The sequence below is a fragment of the Oncorhynchus mykiss genome, chromosome 10 (genome assembly GCF_057628025.1).
Source record: "Oncorhynchus mykiss isolate SJ-2025 chromosome 10, ASM5762802v1, whole genome shotgun sequence".
In the NCBI taxonomy this organism is placed as follows: domain Eukaryota; kingdom Metazoa; phylum Chordata; class Actinopteri; order Salmoniformes; family Salmonidae; genus Oncorhynchus; species Oncorhynchus mykiss.
Window position 1 is genome coordinate 21,822,719 of NC_143031.1, and position 21,429 is coordinate 21,844,147.

At 43.3% G+C, this 21,429-nt stretch overlaps 1 protein-coding gene across 2 annotated transcripts; it reads left to right on the forward strand.

Moving 5' to 3' along the window:
• The first annotated feature begins 4,709 nt into the window (after positions 1-4,709).
• crtam (cytotoxic and regulatory T cell molecule) lies at positions 4,710-14,076 on the forward strand. 2 transcript variants are annotated; one of them, XM_021617176.3, is made up of 10 exons: positions 4,710-4,816; positions 6,717-6,752; positions 7,115-7,267; positions 8,092-8,211; positions 9,490-9,651; positions 10,013-10,195; positions 10,668-10,748; positions 12,369-12,518; positions 12,825-12,908; positions 13,183-14,076. In XM_021617176.3, exons 1-10 carry the CDS (start codon positions 4,771-4,773, stop codon positions 13,344-13,346), a joined length of 1,179 nt encoding a protein of 392 aa, XP_021472851.3. In that variant the 5' UTR covers positions 4,710-4,770; the 3' UTR covers positions 13,347-14,076.
• Positions 14,077-21,429: the final 7,353 nt, after the last annotated feature.

The window sequence follows — 21,429 nt, forward strand, 5'->3', positions numbered from 1 at the left end:
ACTGAACTTTTAGATTGAGCCTGCACAAACACCCATGTTTAGGGGGTGGGGCAAACGCTCAATTTGGAAGTGGGCGTTTGTGTTAAACATTTAAATGTTCTGCTAGTTTTTCTTTTTTGATTTGAAATTGTACTAAAAGGAAATTATAAACGATTTGCAGATTCATTCTATTAGTATGTTGTAGAGCTGTGAACCTCATCCTACTTCCAATAGACCTCAAACAACAGTAGTCACTGTACAACATTGGTATAGCCTGGTAAACCCAGCCTGATTGCTGCGTTCACCATTCTCACCATTCCGTTCACCATTTCTCTTCACAGATCAGTCTGTCATTCCTCATTGAAACCGTCTGAGCCTGAGGGCTTTATTTTCGGCTGGCACTATTATCAAACACACATTAGTTGGCAATTTCGGTTTGTAAAAACTGTCTTTGGCTTTTTCCATCCTGTGCGTCAGGTTCGGCAATTTACTTCTCTAACATCAGCTCACTTGTGATGAGGTGGAAGGGGTGGGAATATCTAAGCTGTGTGTTCTTAATGTGCACCAAAGTGCCAATTTCATGCAATGTAAGTGGGGACCCAACAAAATCAGTTCTTATCACAAATGCAGATGGTTATGGAAAAGATTTTGTCAGTGGTGGCCATGGCGCAATGCCTATGTAAAGAAAAAATACAAAAAATATCTGCTCACTAGTCTGCAGCTCTTTAACTTTTAATAAATCTTACATGGGGTTCGTTCAGCCATTCCTATAGGGAAATAATAAGGTTTTGGGATACACGCTGAAAATAAGGCCTGAGGTTAACACAGGCTTAGGAGATCTTATACAAATAAAATAAAAATAAAAATGATTTGTCACATGCGCCGAATACCTTACAGTGAAATTCTTACTTACAAGCCCTTAACCAACAATGCAGTTTTAAGAAAATACCTTAAAAAAAAGTAAGAGATAAGAATAACAAATAATTAAAGAGCAACAGTAAATAACAATAGCTATATACAGGGGGTACCGGTACAGAGTCAATGTGCGGGGGCACTGGTGTCGAGGTAATATGTACATGTAGGTAGAGTTATTAAAGTGACTATGCATAAATAATAACAGAGAGTAGCAGCAGCGTAGAAGGGGGGGGGGGGGGGGGGCAATGCAAATAGTCTGGGTAGCCATTTGATTAGCTGTTCAGGAGTCTTATGGTTTGGGGGTATAAGCTGTTTGAAAGCCTCTTAGACCTAGACTTGGCGCTCCGATACCGCTTGCCATGCGGTAGCAGAGAGAATAGTCTATGACTAGAGTGGCTGGAGTCTTTGACAATTTTTAGGGCCTTCCTCTGACACCGCCTGGTATAGAGGTCTTGGATGGCAGGAAGCTTTGCCCCGGTGATGTATCTGGCCGTTCGCACTACCCTCTGTAGTGCCTTGCAGTTGGAGGCCGAGCAGTTGCCATACCAGGCAGTGATGCAGCCCGTCAGGATGCTCTTGATGGTGTAGCTGTAAAACCTTTTGAGGATTTGAGGACCCATGACAAATTTTTTCAGTCTCCTGAGGGAGAATACGTTTTGTCGTGCCCTCTTCACGACTGTCTTGGTGTGCTTTGACCATGTTAGTTTGTTGGTGATGTGGACAAAAGGAACTTGAATCTCTCAACCTGTTCCACTACAGCCCCATCGATGAGAATGGTGGCGTGCTCAGTCCTCCTTTTCCTGTAGACCACAATCATCTCCTTTGTCTTGATCACGTTGAGGGAAAGGTTGTTGTCTTTGCACCACATGGTCAGGTCTCTGACCTCCTCCCTATAGGCTGTCTCATCATTGTTGGTGATCAGGCCTACCACTGTTGAGTTATCAGCAAACTTAATAATGGTGTTGGAGTAGTGCCTAGCCGTGCAGTCATGAGTAAACAAAGTACAGGAGGGGACTGAGCATGCACCCCTGTGTTGAGGATCAGCGTGGCGGATGTGTTGTTACCTACCCTTACCACCTGGGGGCAGCCAGTCATGAAGACCAGGATCCAGTTGCAGAGGGAGGTGTTTAGGCCCATGGTCCTTAGCTTAGTGATGAGCTTTGAGGGCACTATGGTGTTGAATGCTGATCTGTAGAAAATAGCATTCTCACATAGGTGTTCCTTTTGTCCAGGTGTGAAATGGCAGTGTGGAGAGCATCATCTGTAGATCTGTTGGTGCAGTATGCAGATTGGAGTGGGTCTAGGGTTTCTGGGATAATGGTGTTGATGTGAGCCATGACCAGCCTTTCAAAGCATTTCCTGGCTACGGACGTGAGTGCTACAGGTTGGTAGTCATTTAGACAGGTTACCTTAGTGTTCTTGGGCACAGGGACTATGGTGGTCTGCTTGAAACTTGTTGGTATTACAGACTCAGACAGGTTGAAAATATCAGTGAAGACACTTGCCAGTTGGTCAGCGCATGCTCGGAGCACATGTCCTGCGGCCTTGTTAATGTTGACCTGTTTAAAGGTCTTTTTTTTATTTTATTTTTTAACCTTTATTTAACCAGGCAAGTCAGTTAAGAACAAATTCTTATTTTCATTGACGGCCTAGGAACAGTGGGTTAACTGCCTGTTCAGGGGCAGAATGACAGATTTGTACCTTGTCAGCTCGGGGGTTTGCAACCTTCCGGTTACTAGTCCAACGCTCTAACCACTAGGCTACCCTGCCGTCTTACTCACATCAGCTATGGAGAGCGTGATCACACAGTCATCCGGAACAGCTGATGCTCTCATGCATGTTACTTACCTCAAAGCGAGCATAGAAGTTATTTAGCTCGTCTGGTAGGCTCGTGTCACTGGGCAGCTCTCAGTTGTGCTTCCCTTTGTAGTCTGTATTAGTTTGCAAGCCCTGTCATAGCCGAAGAGCATCGGAGCCGGTGTAGTATGATTCGATCTTAGTCAGAGGGTATAGCGGGATTTCTTATAGGCTTCCAGGTAAGAGTCCCACTCATTGAAAGCGGCAGCTCTAGTCTTTAGCTCAGTGCGAATGTTGCCTGTAACCCATGGCTTCTGGTTGGGGTATGTACATACAGTCACTGTGGGGATGACGTCCTCAATGCACTTATTGATAAAGCCAGTGTCTGATGTGGTTTACTCCTAAATGCCATCGGAAGAATTCCGGAACGTATTCCAGTCTGTGCTAGCAAAACAGTCCTGTAGCATCTGCTTTATCTGGCCACTTTTTTTATAGACCGAGTCACTGGTGCTTCCTGCTTTAATTTTTGCTTGTAAGCAGGAATCAGGAAGATAGAATTATGGTCAGCTTTGCAAATGGGGGGCGAGGAATAGCTTTGTACCCATCTCTGTGTGTGGAGTAAAGGTTGTCTAGAATTGTTTTCCCTCTGGTTGCACATTTAACATGCTGATAGAAATGAGATTAAACTGAGTTAAGTTTCCCTGTTTCCCTGCGTTTTGTTCTATGAGATAATATCAGTCAGTTAACATGACCTTTATGAATTATGAATCCTTTGTGCTTTGTGTAAAATACATGCTTCAAAATTCACAAAAAGTAATGTTAGCTGATGGAGATTATCTCATAGAACAAAACGTATAAGATCTAACTAAGCTTGTGTTTACCACAAACCTTATTTTCGTGTGTTTATCCCCAAAAAACTCCATTCATTTTCCCATAGGTTTTTCCCTGCAAACCATGGTGGAGTTGGTGCCTACAAAAAGACTACATTACTATTGTGCTCTATTCCAAAACGCTGCATCTAGTCTTCTATGGTATTATGGTGGTCCGCAAACAAATGTTTGAAGTGCATGCTACCACCTACAATAAATGAATAAAGAAACAAACATTAAGAAAAACTCAACCCTCCTACCCAATCCTGTACTACTAAGAAAATAAAAAAAGAGCCTTACTAACTTCTAACAAACCCATCCAAAAAATCCCTTACAACCCCCCATACAACCTCAATAACCATACACATGAATCTTTCCCTCTCTTTTACATTCCGGTACCTACAACAATACATCAACACATGCTTCACTGTTTCATCAACCATACACTGTACACAAACTATTCACATGCTTGCCAACCAGATGTAATGAGTTCAATGTCCTAGGCCCAACCGATCAAACACCACCTCTTCCTTCCTAATCTGACCTTTGAATTTTGGTCCACCAACCTTTCTTTGGAGGGCATATAACTGCCGGATCTTGGGCTCGCGGTCCCACCTCTTTTGCCACACATCTATAATAATGTCTCTAATCTTACATCTGGCCTCACCTCTACCAAGTGGAGCAAGAATGCCAATTAAATCTAGTTTTAAAGCCCTTTTGGCTACCTGGTCTACTATTTCATCCAGAGTGGGCTGGGATCCAGCAGACTCACACTACTACACCCAGTCTTTCGATGATTCACCATAATAACATTAATGCCTCCAACCCCGCATCTATTGGACAACGCCCAGACTGATAATGTATTATAAGTGAAATAGAATAGTAAACGCAGGGATCAGGCTGGTTCTACCAGGCTACAACATTGGTGCATGGTGATAACTTTCAAGAGATGTCATAAAGACTAGAAAATAGACATTCTTAATATTTGTCAAATCATAATCCAATCAACATTGTTTTATTTTTCATTCCATGTGATCAACAACCTCTAAATGTATCACCCGAAATGCCTTTGAAAGTAAATGTATTCAGTGTTGCGTGGAAACCCCATGAATTTTGCTGTGATGTCATGGAAGGCCCCTTGCTATAGTGTATAAAGGCACCTCAGAGAGGAAGTGGCTCTGATAGTCCACATCTGAATCTGACATTCAAGATGCCACTAAAGCTGCAGCTTTGCTTCCTAGTCTTGTTTGTAAGGGGTGAGTAGGCTACTTCACTGAAAGTAATTGTGTCAGAGACAATTAGGTACAAAGTACTCAGGCAGGGTACATGTAGGCCTATACAATACAGATTGACAGAGATATATGTGTTTGTTGTAAGATAACACAAATCAATATGATTGCTGTATTTATATTTAGATATTTTTTAAATTGTAAATGTTTCCACAATCTTTGTCAGCATGTCAGATCAATTAAAATGGAACTGTTTTTTTATTGATACTGGTACTTTTGATTACACAATATCTTCCAAAAATGTTCAATAATCTGCCAATGTCATCAGTTTTTTATTTCCAGTGTCACATAGCGTATATACAATACTATTTCATAATCTGGGTGGTTCGAGGACTGAATGTTGATTTGCCTGAAAGCCGTGGTATATCAGACCGTATACCATGGGTATACTGTTCTAATTATATTGGTAACCAGTTTATAATAGCAATAAGGCAACTCAGGGGTTTGTGGTATATGGCCAATATACCACTGCTAAGTGCTGTATCCAGGCACTCTGCGTTGCGTCGAGCATAAGAACAGCCCTTAGCCGTGGTATATTGGCCATATATCATACCCCCTCGTGCCTTATTGCTAGAGTATAGTATGATAACCATCTTGTGGTTTCTCTGGCAGTCTGACAAGTAGTGACAACACAAAAAGAATAGACATGATCAAATGCTCTTTGGATTGTATCACAGTGAAAATGTGTACTAATTGTTGCCTTGTTTAAATATGTTTGGCAAATTATTCTTTGCATCCCTGAATGTCATTTGGTGACTTTTTAATCATATAGCATGGTTTTTAAATTGATAACAAAAAGAGTCTAGTTATGCAGTATATTAGGAATTGGCAAAAAGACTCAGCACTGTAATACAAGCTCTGTGTTTATTATCACAATGTTTCAACCATTAAAGGTTGTCATCAGCTCTCATTGGGGTTCATATACTGTACCTCATTTAATATATGAATATTGAATTCAATCGTTGAAGACAGCTCTAATAATCACAACGGTTTAATTCTAAATTACAGTAATTCCATGGACCACCACAGACCATCCCCATGGAATTTCTTTCATTTCTTTCATTTCAGTAGGTGCTATATGGCATTACCCTATTATAAGGTTACATTATTTTAGCCCACACAATGTATGAAAACAGTTACCCTTCAAAACTTTTCAAGCCCACCAACACCAACGGTGTCAATTTGCCACCACAGTTAATTTTTCCATATACAGTAGGCCTACCACTAGTCATCATAGCAGTAGCATAGGAAAAAGGAACACATGACGCTCACGTAGACAGTGTGACGAAAACCACATGCCCCTTGCTTTCGCTTTCACACCCCTCATGTGAATGGTGACTGACCACACTATGTTTGATTTCCTGTCAGTTGCAGTGTAGAAGGCTGTGTGAAAGTTGGCTGCATAATCTGTAGGCCTACATGCAGTGTAGGGGCAAATGCACACCCCGCATGTTGTTTGTCACACCTCAAGCCCGACAATAGCAACTCAGTCTACTTCAGTTTCATCTGTGGCCCCCAGAGGCAGAGTCTGAGACCAGGGGCAGGCAGAGTGGTAGAATAGTGCTATGAGTCAGAGCTGTGAGAAATGAGGGGTCGGTATAAGGGTCTGTCAGGTCTTATCCAGATAATTTACACTGCCCACTTACTCATCATTCTACGACCCCTAAATCTCCTCTGTATGATTGCTTTTCAATACAGTCCATCCATAATCATATTATGTTAATGGAATACTGTAAGAAAGAGGAAAGTGCTGTTGAAAAGTAGGGTGAACATGTTTCATTATGTTCATGTTTCAATCATGTTGGAACATTCTATCCTGTCAATCAAAGTATGTCCTAAACTAACTCATTTGTATTTGCCATTGCAGGTTCCGTTGCAGTGCAACATATGACCGTGATGGAGGGTGAGACTCTAACTATTAAGTGTCACATTAGAAATGCTCACAGGAGCCACGTGGAATGGAAGAATCCTAACGGGCATGTGATGTTTTTCAATGGCCATAAGGGTGAGGATATTATAATACCACATATAGACGTTCATTTTATTTTATATACAGAAACGAAGCAGTATCTCCATTTGAATGTAGACTGGAAGCCCACTAAATGAGCAATACATGTTGACAGCTATATAGCTAGAATAATAATAGTTGTACATGATACAAGTAAAAATGTTTGTTCCTACTCATATTGTAACATCTTTGTTATGAACTAAAGTAGTTGAGTCATGATGTGACATGCATTCTCTCTTCCTTATCGTCACTAACAGCCCTGAGGGATAAGCGCTACAAGATAATCAACTTGTCCGAGTCCGATTTTTCAGTCAGTGTGTCTGATGTCACCTTCAAAGATGGAGGCCTCTACACATGTTTACATTACACAAAAGTGCCTGTAGTGAAGTCAGTTACCGTGACAGTTTTGGGTAAGTATGACATATTGTCATATCATTGTTGTCTATAGTGATTAAGAAAGCACACAGCCTTTGTCTTTACTGAGTAGAATTGTCAACGCGAATGCCCCGCCCACTTGGGGATGTGTCTTTTTCAGCCATCTATTTCCTGTGTTTGAGTGGTGCAAAATCCACTTGTCACCTAAATCTCACTGGATATTTATGCAAATGAGGCACATATAATTTTCTTTATTTTAACACAATATAAAATAAATACCTGATAACAATAGAAAATGTATGTATGAGTGCATTCTAAGAAGAAGAAAAAACATTTTACAAATTGAATACCTGAATTCCCACAAATACCTGAACTCATTATTTGGCCGTGCCAGTAAAACATGTTATGTGCTATAATTCATTCAATACCTGATGGATTAAAAAATATATCTTCATCCATTGTCCAACTGTTGCATTTATGATAATTGTTTATAAAACCTTTTAACAATTTTGATGACCATTGCTAGTAAAATATTCGGTAACTCTTTATGTGGATAGTCCTTAGTAAATGGTTTATACATGTTCGATAATTGTCAACAACATTTCAACTAATTATCCACTAACCCTTATCCTAACCATAACCTTAGTAAGCAGTTGCTTATAAACATAGTATGACCATCTGTAGATAATCTATCTAAATAAAGTGTGACCGAACATTCATATTGGATCAAATCAAATGTTATTGGTCACATACACATATTTAGCAGATGTCAGGTGGTAGAGTGCTTGCCCCATTCCCACTTCCAACTAATTCAGTTGAATCCCAAAATCATAACCTCACTCTTTTTGTCATTCTCAAGGTATGCCAAAATTGGAGATAACAGAACACAATGGAAAGACTGCCATCAAATGTTCTGCAGTGGGAAATAGCCATCCTCCCAAAATTTCATGGCTTTTGGGGAGTGGGTTAGAAATTGATGGTAAGTTACCTTTATTCTAGATTCTCTTAGTAGATTTCATGACAAGGGATTATGTTACGATCGAAACCTTCTGATTTTGGTACACTTACTATTTCTAGGGGTCCTAGGCCTAGCTAAAGGGTGTGTTTTGACTCCTGGTTGACCAGCCCAAGTGAGTTATGTTAAAAAATGGTGCATGACCAACAAATAATAGTATATACAAAAAGGACAACAAAACAAAAACGAAATATTCAAATCAAAGGTTTACATGGCCACCAAACTCCAACAGCCTCACAGCTCTGCCAGTTGCCACACCCTGGTTGCCACACCTGTGCACAATCAACACTTAACAAGACTTCCTGGCAGAGCATAACCCCTGACTCTATATTTGTGACAGAAGTGGAATGGCGGCCGTGATGCACGGCCAGAAGTGGAAAGCACGGCCAGACGTGTAAGAGGTTAACGGTAGATTGAAGTGCGGAGACTTGCCTTTTCTGTCTGGAGGGGGCAGTGTAGCATTCTTCGCAAAATCAGGAACGTATCAATTTCACACCAAGTGGGTTAACTCTATTGGCACAATGCATAGGGTGTTTGCATTTCACACCAGCGACCTTGGTTTGCTTCCCTGCCCCGCCCTGCCGTTCACTTAAAAGGGGGATACCTAGTCAGTTGTACAACTGAAAGCATTCAACTGAAATGTGTCTTTCGCATTTAACCCAACCCCTCTGAATCTGAGAAGTGCGGAGGGCTGCCTTAATTGACATTCATGTCTTCGGCGCCCGGGGTACAGTGGGTTAACTGCCTTGCTCAGGAGCAGAACGACAGATTTTTACCTTGTCAGCTCGGGGATTCGATCCAGCAGCCTTTCACTTACTGGCCAAATGCTCCGACCCTCCAGGCTACCTAGAGCCCCACTTACATTATTCAATATATTTAACCAATGATAACAACCACTTTAAGGGATTGTGGAAAATAAAAACACAAGACAAGTCAAAATGGAGTAGTAAGACAACACAAGACAAGTCAAAATGGAGTAGTAAGAGACTGAGGATGTTGTGATGATATATAACGAAGGGAAATGCCTCAAAACAGTTTAGACTTCCCCTGCGAAAACAAATCCCCCACACATTCCACTTTATCTCATCCAAAATAAAGGGAAGTTAAATGTCTGTATTCTCCCTGTAAAGGGCAGTGCAGGTCAGTATTATAAGAATCAGTATGATGGTTGTTGACGTTCTGTTACATATGACATTTTGACACTTTACCAAAAGTTAATTGAACCTTTCTCTTGTTATTTAGCTCAGCCTCAGTCCCAGTATCTTTTGGAAAAAAACACATATTCCTCCCTGGATATCTTGCATGTTCAGTCCCACAAGAGGAGAGTCACAGTGAAATGCATCGTTCGCCATCCAGCCTTACACAATTCTTCTCTGATGAATTTCGTAAAAATTGGACAGAATCGTAAGTCCCAAGTTCATTGTTCACACTTTCAAGCTATGGGAGGTTGAATTTAGTAGGGTATAAAAAATGACAATACTATGACATAAAGCTCAGATGACCTCCTTGAGAGTAAGGTGGAAATATCCAACAAAGATTTTAAAATAACAGGTATGCCTTTATTTAAAATGTAGTTCTGCTTGTAGTGTTCTATTTGAGGAACATTGAAAGGAAAGTGTGCACATTTGTGGTTTCACTGCACAGTCACACTGTGGGTACTTTCTCACTGGTTTAAAATTATGCCATAAGAACTGTAGTGTCATGGCACACTAGGGTATCTTTACCACACAAACATCAATAACTGAAATTCCCTTCTATCTTATAGCCTCTGAGGAATCACACTCCACTTCGAGAACCTCTCATTGGCCAAGTACAGAAGGTCCAACAACAGTCTCCCGTTGGCCTGGTACACAGGTGTCAACAGAAAAACCAACAGCTACAGCCTTAGATTGGCCCAATACAAAGCGTTCACCAGCATCAACCCCTGACTCACAACTCAGCACTCACAGTAAGTAAGACATTTTATTAACAGCCATGTTGCCCTGAGGTTACATCTACAAATGTTTTGCGAGTTGGTTTTCAACATGTGAAAAGTTTGTGTTTGTGAAAAGTTTGAAAACTGCTTAGGTGCAAAACAAAGGCACTTGGTTCTCATACCATCAAGGATGTTTCCTGAAATGAAAGTGAATAGCAATATTAGCCATATAGGTCCTCAATTTAAACCAGAATTTCAGCTCATGCTTTTTTTGTGTTCATTTAAGGTACCTGGATTTTGCCATTTGTTGTTATATATATTGACTTAAATTACAACATTTTCATCTGTAGTACAATCAGTGAGTGAAAATGACTTACACTGTACTGTAATATCAATACAATAAAACCACAAATCAACAACTAGAAGTCTATTTAGTTTGTAATGAATCAACAAATGCATTTCGTCATTGGAGTTATCAATGTCTGTTGAATATCTTCACCTCCAGGTCAGCCAGCCCACTCAGTGTTTGAAGCTACAGGATACACACTTGCTAATGACAGCAGTAGCAACTCAACCAGTACTACAGGTAAGAACGAGACTAACCATAGCTAGTATTGTATGGGAAGAAATTCACAGTATCATTGCCATCTAGTCTTACAAGTTATTCAGTGGGCTGCTTCTCCACCTAGTGGTGATTTTCCATCACTACAAATTATGGTTGAATGGTGGGAACCGTGACCTTTACGGGCCAAAACTACTCCCTTTTCCCGGGATAAATAACTGTGAGAAACAGGTAAATTATGATAAATGATTTATATGAACAGCATGGCGTGAAAGGGAACTGCTAAATTACATGCGATATCTAAATCTGGCTTCTCTATGCCCTCTGCATGATGAATCAAGGCTCAGGGTGGGGACAGACAGACAGACCACTTTTTGTCTTGTGACCGGGAGGCCTACATTTGCTACAGCATAGCCTATGCTACAGTAATATAAAGACCGAATGAGCGTCTATTTTTACTCATCTGGCTTTCGGGGTCACCTTGTTTTTAATTGTAAAGATCGTTAAAAAAAACTATTGCAGCTGCAGAGTTAAAAAAAACCCTATCACTTGAATAGCGTTGCTTTAAATCACCTGTGCTCCACTGGCCTCCTTAAAAAACGCTCCTTAGCTCTTAGAGTCCCATGGAGGAAAAGCTAGACTATTATTAAAAATAAAGAACAGAAATACGTTATTTACTAAAGGTATTCAGACCCTTTGCTATGAGACTCGGTATTGTGCATCCTGTTTACGTTGATCCTCCTTGATGTTTCCACAACTTGATTGGTGTTCACCTGTGGTAAATTCAATTGATTGGACATGATTTGGAAAGGCATGTTCTCTTCTGCTTTATCATGGTTTGAACGATGTGCATAATTGCAGTCCATATACTACAATATAATAGGCTACAATATATTACAGTAATAGAGTTCACAATCAAAAAGATTAGTCTGCTGGAGCTAGTTTAATTTATTTAACCAAGAGAGCATATAGCTAGCTACATCTATGGCTTTTTATGTTTTTTCTGTCGTGCATAATGTGCAATAGCCTATATCATATATGTATTGGATAACGGCACAATCATTTGGGCTTTTTTAGGCTTCGGCTCATTAAATGTCGTTACTGTAGGGCTCATAAAATGTATTTAATATACGGCTCAGGTAGCATCAGGTTTGAATTTTCATACTGATCAAAGCTCTAATCAAATCCAGACATTTTTATTTGCTTTAAATTGCTTTTGAATGACACTTCCTGTTTTGGCGGGAAAAGCGATTTATTCTCGGGATGGAACATTTGTAAAATACCTGGAAAATATTCAGATGTCCATCAAAGCAGTATCCAATAGTATAATCAATTGAAAAACGATTGTTTTATCCACAAATACACTCCATATCCTCCTGAACAAGGTGACTGTAGGTACTGTCTGGATGCATTCATCATACAGCTATTCCAGACAGTACCTACAATCACCTTTTTCTAGAGGATATGGAGTGTATTTGTGGATAAAACAATAGGATTCAGGATTCAGGTAAGACAGTCTTACTATTTTTCCGAAGTGCATACAGATCTGGTTAAGTGTGTCATGTTTAGGAGCTGTGTAAGCCAGATTTAGATATAAGGCTACAGTAGAAGAGGCTAAAGTTGCACTGGTGGTCTCATTCACAGGAATCTTCGATGAGACGGAGAGGCAGAGAGGAAATGGAAGCAGTGCGCCGTTGCTCATCTTCCTCGTGACGTGCCTCATCCTTGGTCTGCTGGTGGTCGTTGCATTCTTTGTAATCAAGCTGAGGAGGGCTCACATACTCTGGAAGAAAGGTAACTAGAGACCAGCACACCTCTCGGCTCTCACTGTTTAGGATCTTCTCATGACTTTGCATGTTTGTCATCTTTGGTTTATGGCAGTTGTGCACAACTAGTCCTCAACTGGAATTTCGCTCTGTTGGTTTTCCTTTCTTCTTTCTTGGATCAGTTGATGTTAACCAAACATGGTTTTTCAGGTCTAGATCAGAAAGAACAAAAAACAGCGAATAACCTGCAGCCCTCAAGGACTTGGGTTGCCACTAAATCTTAAACTTTTCACAAGTAATTACTCAGAAATTATCATAGTTTTGATCATTACAGAAAATGAAGACTCTGATCAATCTGTGGAGAGCAGCAGATCAAAATCAAGCAATGAAGAGAAACAATCCAGAAGAAGGGGAAATGGTAATATTTTACATCCTACATAGTCTGATTTCTGTGACATGCCATATGAAAAAAAAAAAAAATCAACCAATGAAAGAACACAATGACAAAAAGCACAATTATAAGACCTATCCCACAATTCAACGTCTATTCCACGTTGATTCAACTGAATTTAATTGAAATTATGTGGAAACAACGTTGATTCAACCAGTGTGTGCCCAGTAGGGTGTCTAATATATGCTAAAATGTAGGACATTTTATGTTCCACATGATTTAAAAAATGCCTGTTTTCTAGGACTTTTTAACATTGGATTCACAAAGTATGTCGTTGAGGAACCAATGGCAACAGAGACGACAACAACAACAAACACCAAAACAGAAGAGGCTCCTGAAATTCAAGTCCTCCCACAAACAGATGGAGCAACCCTAAGCCCTCAGATCAAGGAGACGGAACTGTAAAAAATGTCAGTGTGTGTTTTAATATTGGGAATTCACATAGAGAATTCAAATCTTAAGCACCTAAAATGTGACAAAAAATATATTTTTTATTTTAATATTGTTTTGAAACATGTAACGTTACTGTGATACAGTGGATAATTATGTGTGTACACAGGCTCATAAGCTGCTATTATGTATGATATATATTTTTAAATCAAAGTTTATTTTTATACTGAAATAAAAGAACATTTCAACATAGGTATGGATTATTCTGTGGAAGTATCCCCCCACCTTGTTTATAGTGTATATTCTCGTGTGTATTTATTTAATTCTACGGTGTACTTTTATATTACTTGGTACAACTGCATTGTTGAGCTTGTAAGCAAGCATTTCACTGTACTGTTTACACCTGCTGCATCCTGCACGTGTAACAAATGAACTCTGTGTCACGACTTCCGCTGAAGTCGGGTCCTCTCCTTGTTCCGGCGGCGCTCGGCGGTCTTCAAGCCATCATCGATCCACTTTTCATTTTCCATGTGTTTTGTCTTGTTTTTCCTCACACCTGGTTTCAGTTCCCTCAATTACTTGTTGTGTACTTAACCCTCTGTTCCCCCATGTCTTTGTGTGGGATTGTTTATTGTAGTGCTTGTGCACGTTTCCCGTGAGTGCACGACTGGTTATTTTTGTGCCCATGTATCTTGTTATTCTGGATGCTGTTGGTTTTGCTAAATAAATCTCTGGTTATCACCCAGTTCTGCTCTCCTGCGCCCGACTTCTCTGCCGCCAATTACGCACCCAGCTACACTCTGATTTGATTTTCAGTAATTGTATCTACACTATCTTTGTTTGGGTGATTTCCCAATTGGCCTACATACCTTTGAATAAGAAATACCATGAACTGTTCTGCCAGTTGAATGCTGGGCTAGAACAAAGTGTGCATACTTCTGGGGGTCTCCTAAGAGAATTAGTGTGATGCCCTGTTAACATCGTGACGTATTTCATTATGCCGTACGTTTATCCTCATGAAAACTCATTCCGTTACTGGACAGAGAGCATAGGGAGGACAAGATGGATGCAAGACAAGATGGAGGAGAGTTTTCATATGTCATATCTTTCTGGAATGACCTTTTTAAGAAATATTAATGGAAAACATTTGGTCTCTATCACAGAAATTTCTTAAAACTAATATGATTAAAGAAGTTTCATATAAATTAATCCACAAGTGCTACCCCTACTGAACATTATCTTTAAATGTTTTAAAAATAAATGTCTGTTTCTTGTACCTTCTGTGATTAACAACCGGAGACCAGCATCCCTGTGGGTTGGGGGAAAGTGTTAATGTTTTGTACACTCAGTGTAGCAAAGAATATGCGAAGCCTTTCTTCATAATCAACCTCATTCTTATTTTAGCTAAATTCCATTTTGAGTGAAACTTCTGTTTATTAATTTTGAGAATAAAGTTCAACAATATTTTTAAACACCTTCTTCTCATAACAAAAAAGAAATCAAAATGCTGTATTACCTTCTGTTGTTTGTAATATTTGTGTACTCTGTTGTATATACTTAGTTTTTTCTATATTGTACAGCGCATTAGGAAAGAATTCAGACCTGTTGACTTTTTCCACATTTTGTTACTTATTCTAAAATGGAATAAATCGTTTTTTCCCCACATCAATCAACACACAATACCCAATGAGGATGAAGCAAAAACAGGTTTTAAATTTTTTTTTGCAAATGTATTAAGAAACTGAAAATTGAAACATATCATTTACATAACTATTCAGAGCCTTTACTCAGTACTTTGTTGAAGCAGCTTTGGCAGCGATTACAGTCTCTAGTCTTCTTGGGAATGACGCTACAAGCTTGGCACACCTGTATTTGGGGAGTTTCTCCCATTCTTCTCTGCAGATCCTCACAAGCTCTGTAAGGTTGGAAGGGGAGCGTTGCTGCACAGCTATTTTCAGCTCTCTCCAGAGATGTTTGGTCGGGTTCAAATCCGGGCTCTGGCTGGGCCACTCAAGGACATTCAGAGACTTGTCTCGAAGCCACTCTTGCGTTGTCATGGCTGTGTGCTTAGGGCCGTTGTTCTGTTGGAAGGTGAACCTTCACCCCAGTCTGAGGTCCTAAGTGTTCTGGAGCAGGTTTTCATCAAGGAGCGCTCTGTACTTTTCTCCATTCATCTTTGCCTCAATCCTGACTAGTCACCCAGTCCCTGCCGCTGAAAAACATCCCTGCAACATGATGCTGCTACCACCATGCTTCATCGTAGGGATGATGCCATGTTTCCTCCAGATGTTTTGCATTCAGGCCAAAGCGTTGGTTTTATCAGACCAGAGTCTTGTCACACCCGTGGCACGCCTTAGGCTTGTCACAATCCCTCGCCTCGTGCTCCTCAGATCCACAAAATCTGCATTTTCTTGTGCTGCACAAGGCGAATATGTGGCCATAGGCCATACAGCGCCTGCAAAATGGGGGCTGACGTGCATAAAACAACGTCCCCCTGTCAGCCCCTAGGGAGAACATAGCAGGAGTATGGAGGTAGCCACCATGTCCCTTTGGGTCCTCCCTGAGGAGGGCCTGGAAGCCTCTCCTCCCATTCCAAAACCCAAGGGAGTCTTTGAGGTGCCTTGCTGAGGAGACGTTATCCATGTATCTCCCCAGAAAGGCCCTCACCTCTTCGTCCTTAACGTATGGGTTGTAAATGTTGACAGTTACAACCCTAAAGTTGTTCTTCGCCAGGCTTGTTATTTCATAGTGGCTCATCGGCCTCTCACCTCCCACTGCTCTTGCCCTTCTCAGGATATCATCATGTTTCTCCTCTGTATATAGTGCCACATCGTATGCACCCTCCAACGAGTTGCCTTGGAAACAAAACACGTCCTTCACCGTCAGCTTTAGAATCCCCATCAATATTATCCTTCCAAAAGTTTCCCGTCCTAAAGGCTCCAACTCCTTTTCCTTCCAAGCAAACCGAATCGTGTTGGCCAGCCCAATCCCAGGGACTGACCGTGTTGATGTATTTTGCACCATCTCCGCAAGGAGAATGGCACTCGTTCTCTTCTCTTCCAAAACAATGAAAAAAGAAAAACCAAAGTGACTGAGCCTATTTTTTTTTTTTTTTATTTTTTTTTTATAAAAATAATTTATTATCATCAATACCATTCATTCTTTACAACTCATAATTTCCATACAAACTCAAATAGTGGTATTTTAATTTAAACAAAACAAAAACCCCAAACAAAACCTCAGGGGAGCATCTTCCCTCCCCGTCATCCTACAAACTACCTTTCCCTATCTCCACGTCCCTAATCTATCCCCTTACAAATCTAAATGACACCCAGCCCTAAACCCCCCTTCCACCTCTCCCGGGCAGCATGCTGCCCCCACTTCCTCTCCTCCCTCTTCATCCTCCCCCTCAAATCTCCTTCCACCCTCCTCACTATCCCTTCCACCCCCCAATCTCTCCCTGTCTTCACCATGTTCTGCCTGGCTTCCCACAGCCCCCGTTTAAAGAGACTCATGAGAAGCCAGAGCAGAAACCTATCCCTATCCGTCCCTCTCGCTCTCCCTACACCTCTCTCTAACCTGGCCCACGTCAATACAAAATCCCCCCTTACCAAACCTAACAACACCCGTGCCCTAGCCCATACTACTCCGGCAAAGGCACAGTCCCAAAAGACATGGCGCACAGTCTCCTCCCTGCCACAAGAAGATCTTGGACAGGTGGGGGATTGCACCAAACTATACCGGTACATGATGGAACGTACCGGCAAGCACTTATGGAGGCTCAACCAATTCAGGTCCTTGAGCCTGTTGTCCAGACCCCGCGCCTGCACTCCCTCCCAGACCACTTCCGAAATGCCCACTACAGGCGCCGGACTCCCTGCCTTTCTGACCTCCTCGTACAGGTGCCTGTGATCTAAACATACTCGGGCAACTTCAACCTCAGGGTGCTCACGCAGCCACTTGGCCGCATGACCAAAGTGCCACGGCAGCTGTTCCGCCCGAGGACCCGTGTTAGACCACACCATTACGCTTCTCGCCTGATACGAGAAGAACACCCGCAGGAGGTAACCGGACGGGTGTATCACTGGATGAGCAAGCTCCGTTAACAAGAAAGAAACAAAAATTGCGTCCAGCTTGAGGGGGAAATGTGGTACCCCCCTACCTCCCTCCCCGATGGGACAAAGCATGCGTGCCCTGGCGACCCACTCGCACCTGCCACTCCACATGAACTGAAACACAAGCCTCACTAGAGGCCTCCTCAGACTAGCCGGCAATGGGTAGATGTACGCCAAATACAAAAGAGACGGCAACACATCCACCTTTAGAACCAGGACTTTGCCCATAAAAGACAAATACCTAGCCTTCCACATTGCTAGCTTCCTCTGTACCACTGCGATACGCATGTTCCAGTTTAGCGTCGCTGAGCCGGAGGTCTCAAAATGGACCCCGAGAATCCTCAGGGCCCCCTCACAGAGAGATAACCCCCCGGGCACATCCGTTCTACCGCGCCATCTTCCGAAAAACTTGACGGAAGACTTTGCATGGTTCAGAACTGCTCCCGACGCTCGGGTGAAATCCCCAAAGATGGCAAGGGACCTTGTCAGGCACGAGTCCTTGCACAGCAGCAAGGAAGTGTCGTCGGCGTACTGCGTCATCTTAACACGCAGCCCACCACTTCCAGGGATCAACAAGCCTTCCACCCCTGTGTCTGCCCTAATGGCAGCCCCCAGAGGCTCCATGTACAGAACGAAGAGGAGAGCCGAGAGTGGGCACCCCTGCCTGACCCCAGACGAGAGGTCAAAAACGTCACCCAAGTGACTATTTACACTAACTCGGCACCCCGCTCCGACATATAATGTACGAATCCATCCTATGAACTTCTCCCCAAATCCTAATCGACCTAACACTCTGAATAAAAATGATCTATTCACGCGATCAAAGGCTTTCGCCTGATCTAGCGCTGCTACCATTAAAGGCAGTCCTCTATCTTCAACCCAAGCGATGGAGTCCCTGATTAACTGTAGGTTCCATCTAATAGAGCGGCCCTCTACCCCGCACGTCTGATCCTCATGGACGACGTAGGGAAGGGCTGTGCGCAACCGGTCTGCTAAAACCTTTGCAAGTAGCTTGTAATCTACACACAGCATGGTCAACGGCCGCCAGTTGCCAAGGTCTGTTACTTCCCCCTTCTTATATAAAAGTGACAGCACACCAACAGCCATTGATCCACCCGGGACCCCCGTCTCAAGGATGGCCTTCAAGACTTCGAGGACCACTGGTCCAAGTATACCCCAAAACTTGAGATAAAACTCAGCCGGCAGCCCATCTATCCCAGGCACCTTCCCTTTTCCCATCCTCCTAAGAGCGCTCTCAACCTCTTCTAGTGAGATCTGGGCCTCCATCACTTCTCTAATGTCCTCCGGCAACCGCCTGGACAAGTGTTCTAAAAACACATTTCCCTGCTCTACATCTATTTCCCTTTCCTTAAATAAACCTTGGAAATGATCAGTTGTCACCCTGACCATATCCTCTGGTTCTCTAACTATACTACCATTTTCTTACCTAACGCCATGCATTACCTTCCTACTCTGTCTGGCCCTAACCGACTTAAAGAACATAGCAGAACAAGTCTCATTGTGTTCTAGAAAGCCACTATGCGCACGCTCCAGGAAAGCTCGAGCCTTCCGCTCCTGCAACTCCCTGAGCTGCGCCTTTAGGGTTGCGGATCTCTCCCAGTCAAACGACCCGCCGAGGTTGCCTGCCTCGTACTCAAGTTCAATTAACCTTTGGATACGATCCACCTCCCTCCTCTCCTCCCTTTTTTTCCTCTTGCAATATCCTATTATAAAAGCCCTAATCCTCACCTTAACTAAATCCCACCACTCTACCACCCCCTCGCACATGGACCGGAGACCCTCAAGCCTCCAAAAGAAACCATAAAACCCGTCAACAAAAGCCTGCTCCTCCAGCACATCCCGATCTAGCTTCCAGTACCCCCTACCAAAGAGGCAGACTGGCGACCCCACCTGCAGGAGCACCCCGTCGTGATCCGAAAAGAAAACAGGCAACAGCCGCCCAGACAACTTACCCAAAGACCTGGGTACAAAAATATAGTCGAGCCTCCGCTCAACCCCCCTGGAGTTGCGCCATGTAGGACCGTCCATTTTCGGAGTAGTGTGCAGACCACCATCTACCAGACCATGGCAAGCCATTAGCCTGGCAATGGCGCCTGCACTGCTATCCCCCCCTCTTCCTAAATCTGTATTAAAATCCCCCCCTATCACCAATTTCCTATTTGTGACACACAGGGGCGTCAGACAGTCCACCATCTCCCTCCTGTCTGCCACCACCTGTGGTCCATACACCACCACTAATCTAAAATTACAATCCCTTATCGTGACATCCACCCCTATAACCCTCCCCTGCATTACCACAAAAGAATCCTCCACTTTAACCTCCCTGTGCCCACACAAAATCCCTACCCCCGATGAGTGCACCCCCCCAACACCCCAAACCAACTCCCCCTTGTCCCACTCCCTCTTAAACCTATTAACATCCCCTCCATCCCTCAGGTGAACCTCCTGTAAAAAACAAAAATCAAACCCCACACCCTCCAAATAACTAAAAACCGCCCTCCTCTTAACACAATCCCTTAAACCCCTTACATTTAAACTAACAAAAGTAAAATCAGACCCCATGAAAGAATAAAATAAAAACATGTAATACACTCAAATTCTAAACCCAGACAGAAAAAAACAAAAACAGGAGACTCACCCGATGCTCCCCTGCTCCATATCTACCGGTGATGACACCATCTGTACTCCCAACATCCCCCCCTCTTCCTCCATCTCACCAACCCAGGATGCAGGAATAGTGTTTGGCTCCGGGGTGCCCTGCACCCTGGGTCTACCCCCACAACCCTCCCCCGTGCTGCAGCTGGATTGGAAAAAATTCGGGGAGGCTGAGTCCCCAAACAAAAAACTCCCCACCTCCTCCTGTACCCAGTCCTGTTAGGTGTGTCCCCACCCAACAGATATTGAGAGCCTGTGGAAACCAGCAGCAACCCAGAGGTTTCTCCCACCCCCATCACTCTCTTGGCCATCCCCTCCCTCTCACTGTCGGCCAATCGCTCCCTCCTCTTCATTCTCTTCTTTGGTGATGACGGCAGTGGAGAGATACCAACCCCCCCCCGCCAGCTCCTCCACCATACCCCTCATCTCTTCCACCAGGGCACATTCCCCCCAGTCCACTTGCTCTTCCATCGTCTCCTTCTCCACCACTCCTCCATCGCTTTCTTCTCTCTCATGCTCCTCCACTCGGTTGCCGTCTTCCGCCGCTTTTCCTGGTTCTCCTACTCCCGTGCCTTCCGTTTCCTTCTCTCTTCCTTCCGCCGCTTCTTGCTCCTCCTCCTTCCTTGTGGCCTTCCCCTCTGGACCTGTACTCTGATCATGAGGCGTGCTTCCTTCCCCTCCTCTTCTTCCCCCATCCCCCGCCCCTGCTCCCCCCCCAGCCGCAGACGCATATGACCGCTGACGGGCCGGGCACCCCCGCCACAGGTGTGCTGACGAGCCACACCCATGGCACGTCTTAGGCTTGTCACAATCCCTCGCCTCATGATCCTCAGATGCACAAAATCTGCATTTTCTTGTACTGCATGAGGCGAATATGTGACCGTAGGCCATACAGCGTCTGCAAAATGGGGGCTGACGTGCATAAAACAACGTCCCCGTCAGCCCCTAGGGAGAACATAGCAGGAGGATGGAGGTAGCCACCATGTCCCTTTGGGTCCTCTCTGAGGAGGGCCTGGAAACCTCTCCTCCCATTCCAAAACCCAAGGGAGTCTTTGAGGTGCCTTGCTGAGGAGACGTTATCCATATATCTCCCCAGAAAAGCCCTCACCTCTTCGTCCTTAACGTAAGGGTTGTAAATGTTGACAGTTACAACCCTAAAATTATTCTTCGCCAGGCTTGTTATTTCGTAGTGGCACATCGGCCTCTCACCTCCCACTGCTCTTGCCCTTCTCAGGATATCATCGTGTTTTGCCTCTGTATATAGTGCCACGTCGTATGCTCCCTCCAACGAGTTGCCTTGGAAACAA

Bases quoted from the DNA above. Each gene is read 5' to 3' on its own strand.
- crtam (XM_021617176.3), top strand. From the start codon at position 4,771: ATGCCACTAAAGCTGCAGCTTTGCTTCCTAGTCTTGTTTGTAAGGG. The intron at 4,817-6,716 runs GTGAGTAGGCTA...TTGCCATTGCAG, and splicing joins CCTAGTCTTGTTTGTAAGGG to GTTCCGTTGCAGTGCAACAT. The intron at 12,909-13,182 runs GTAATATTTTAC...CCTGTTTTCTAG, and splicing joins ATCCAGAAGAAGGGGAAATG to GACTTTTTAACATTGGATTC.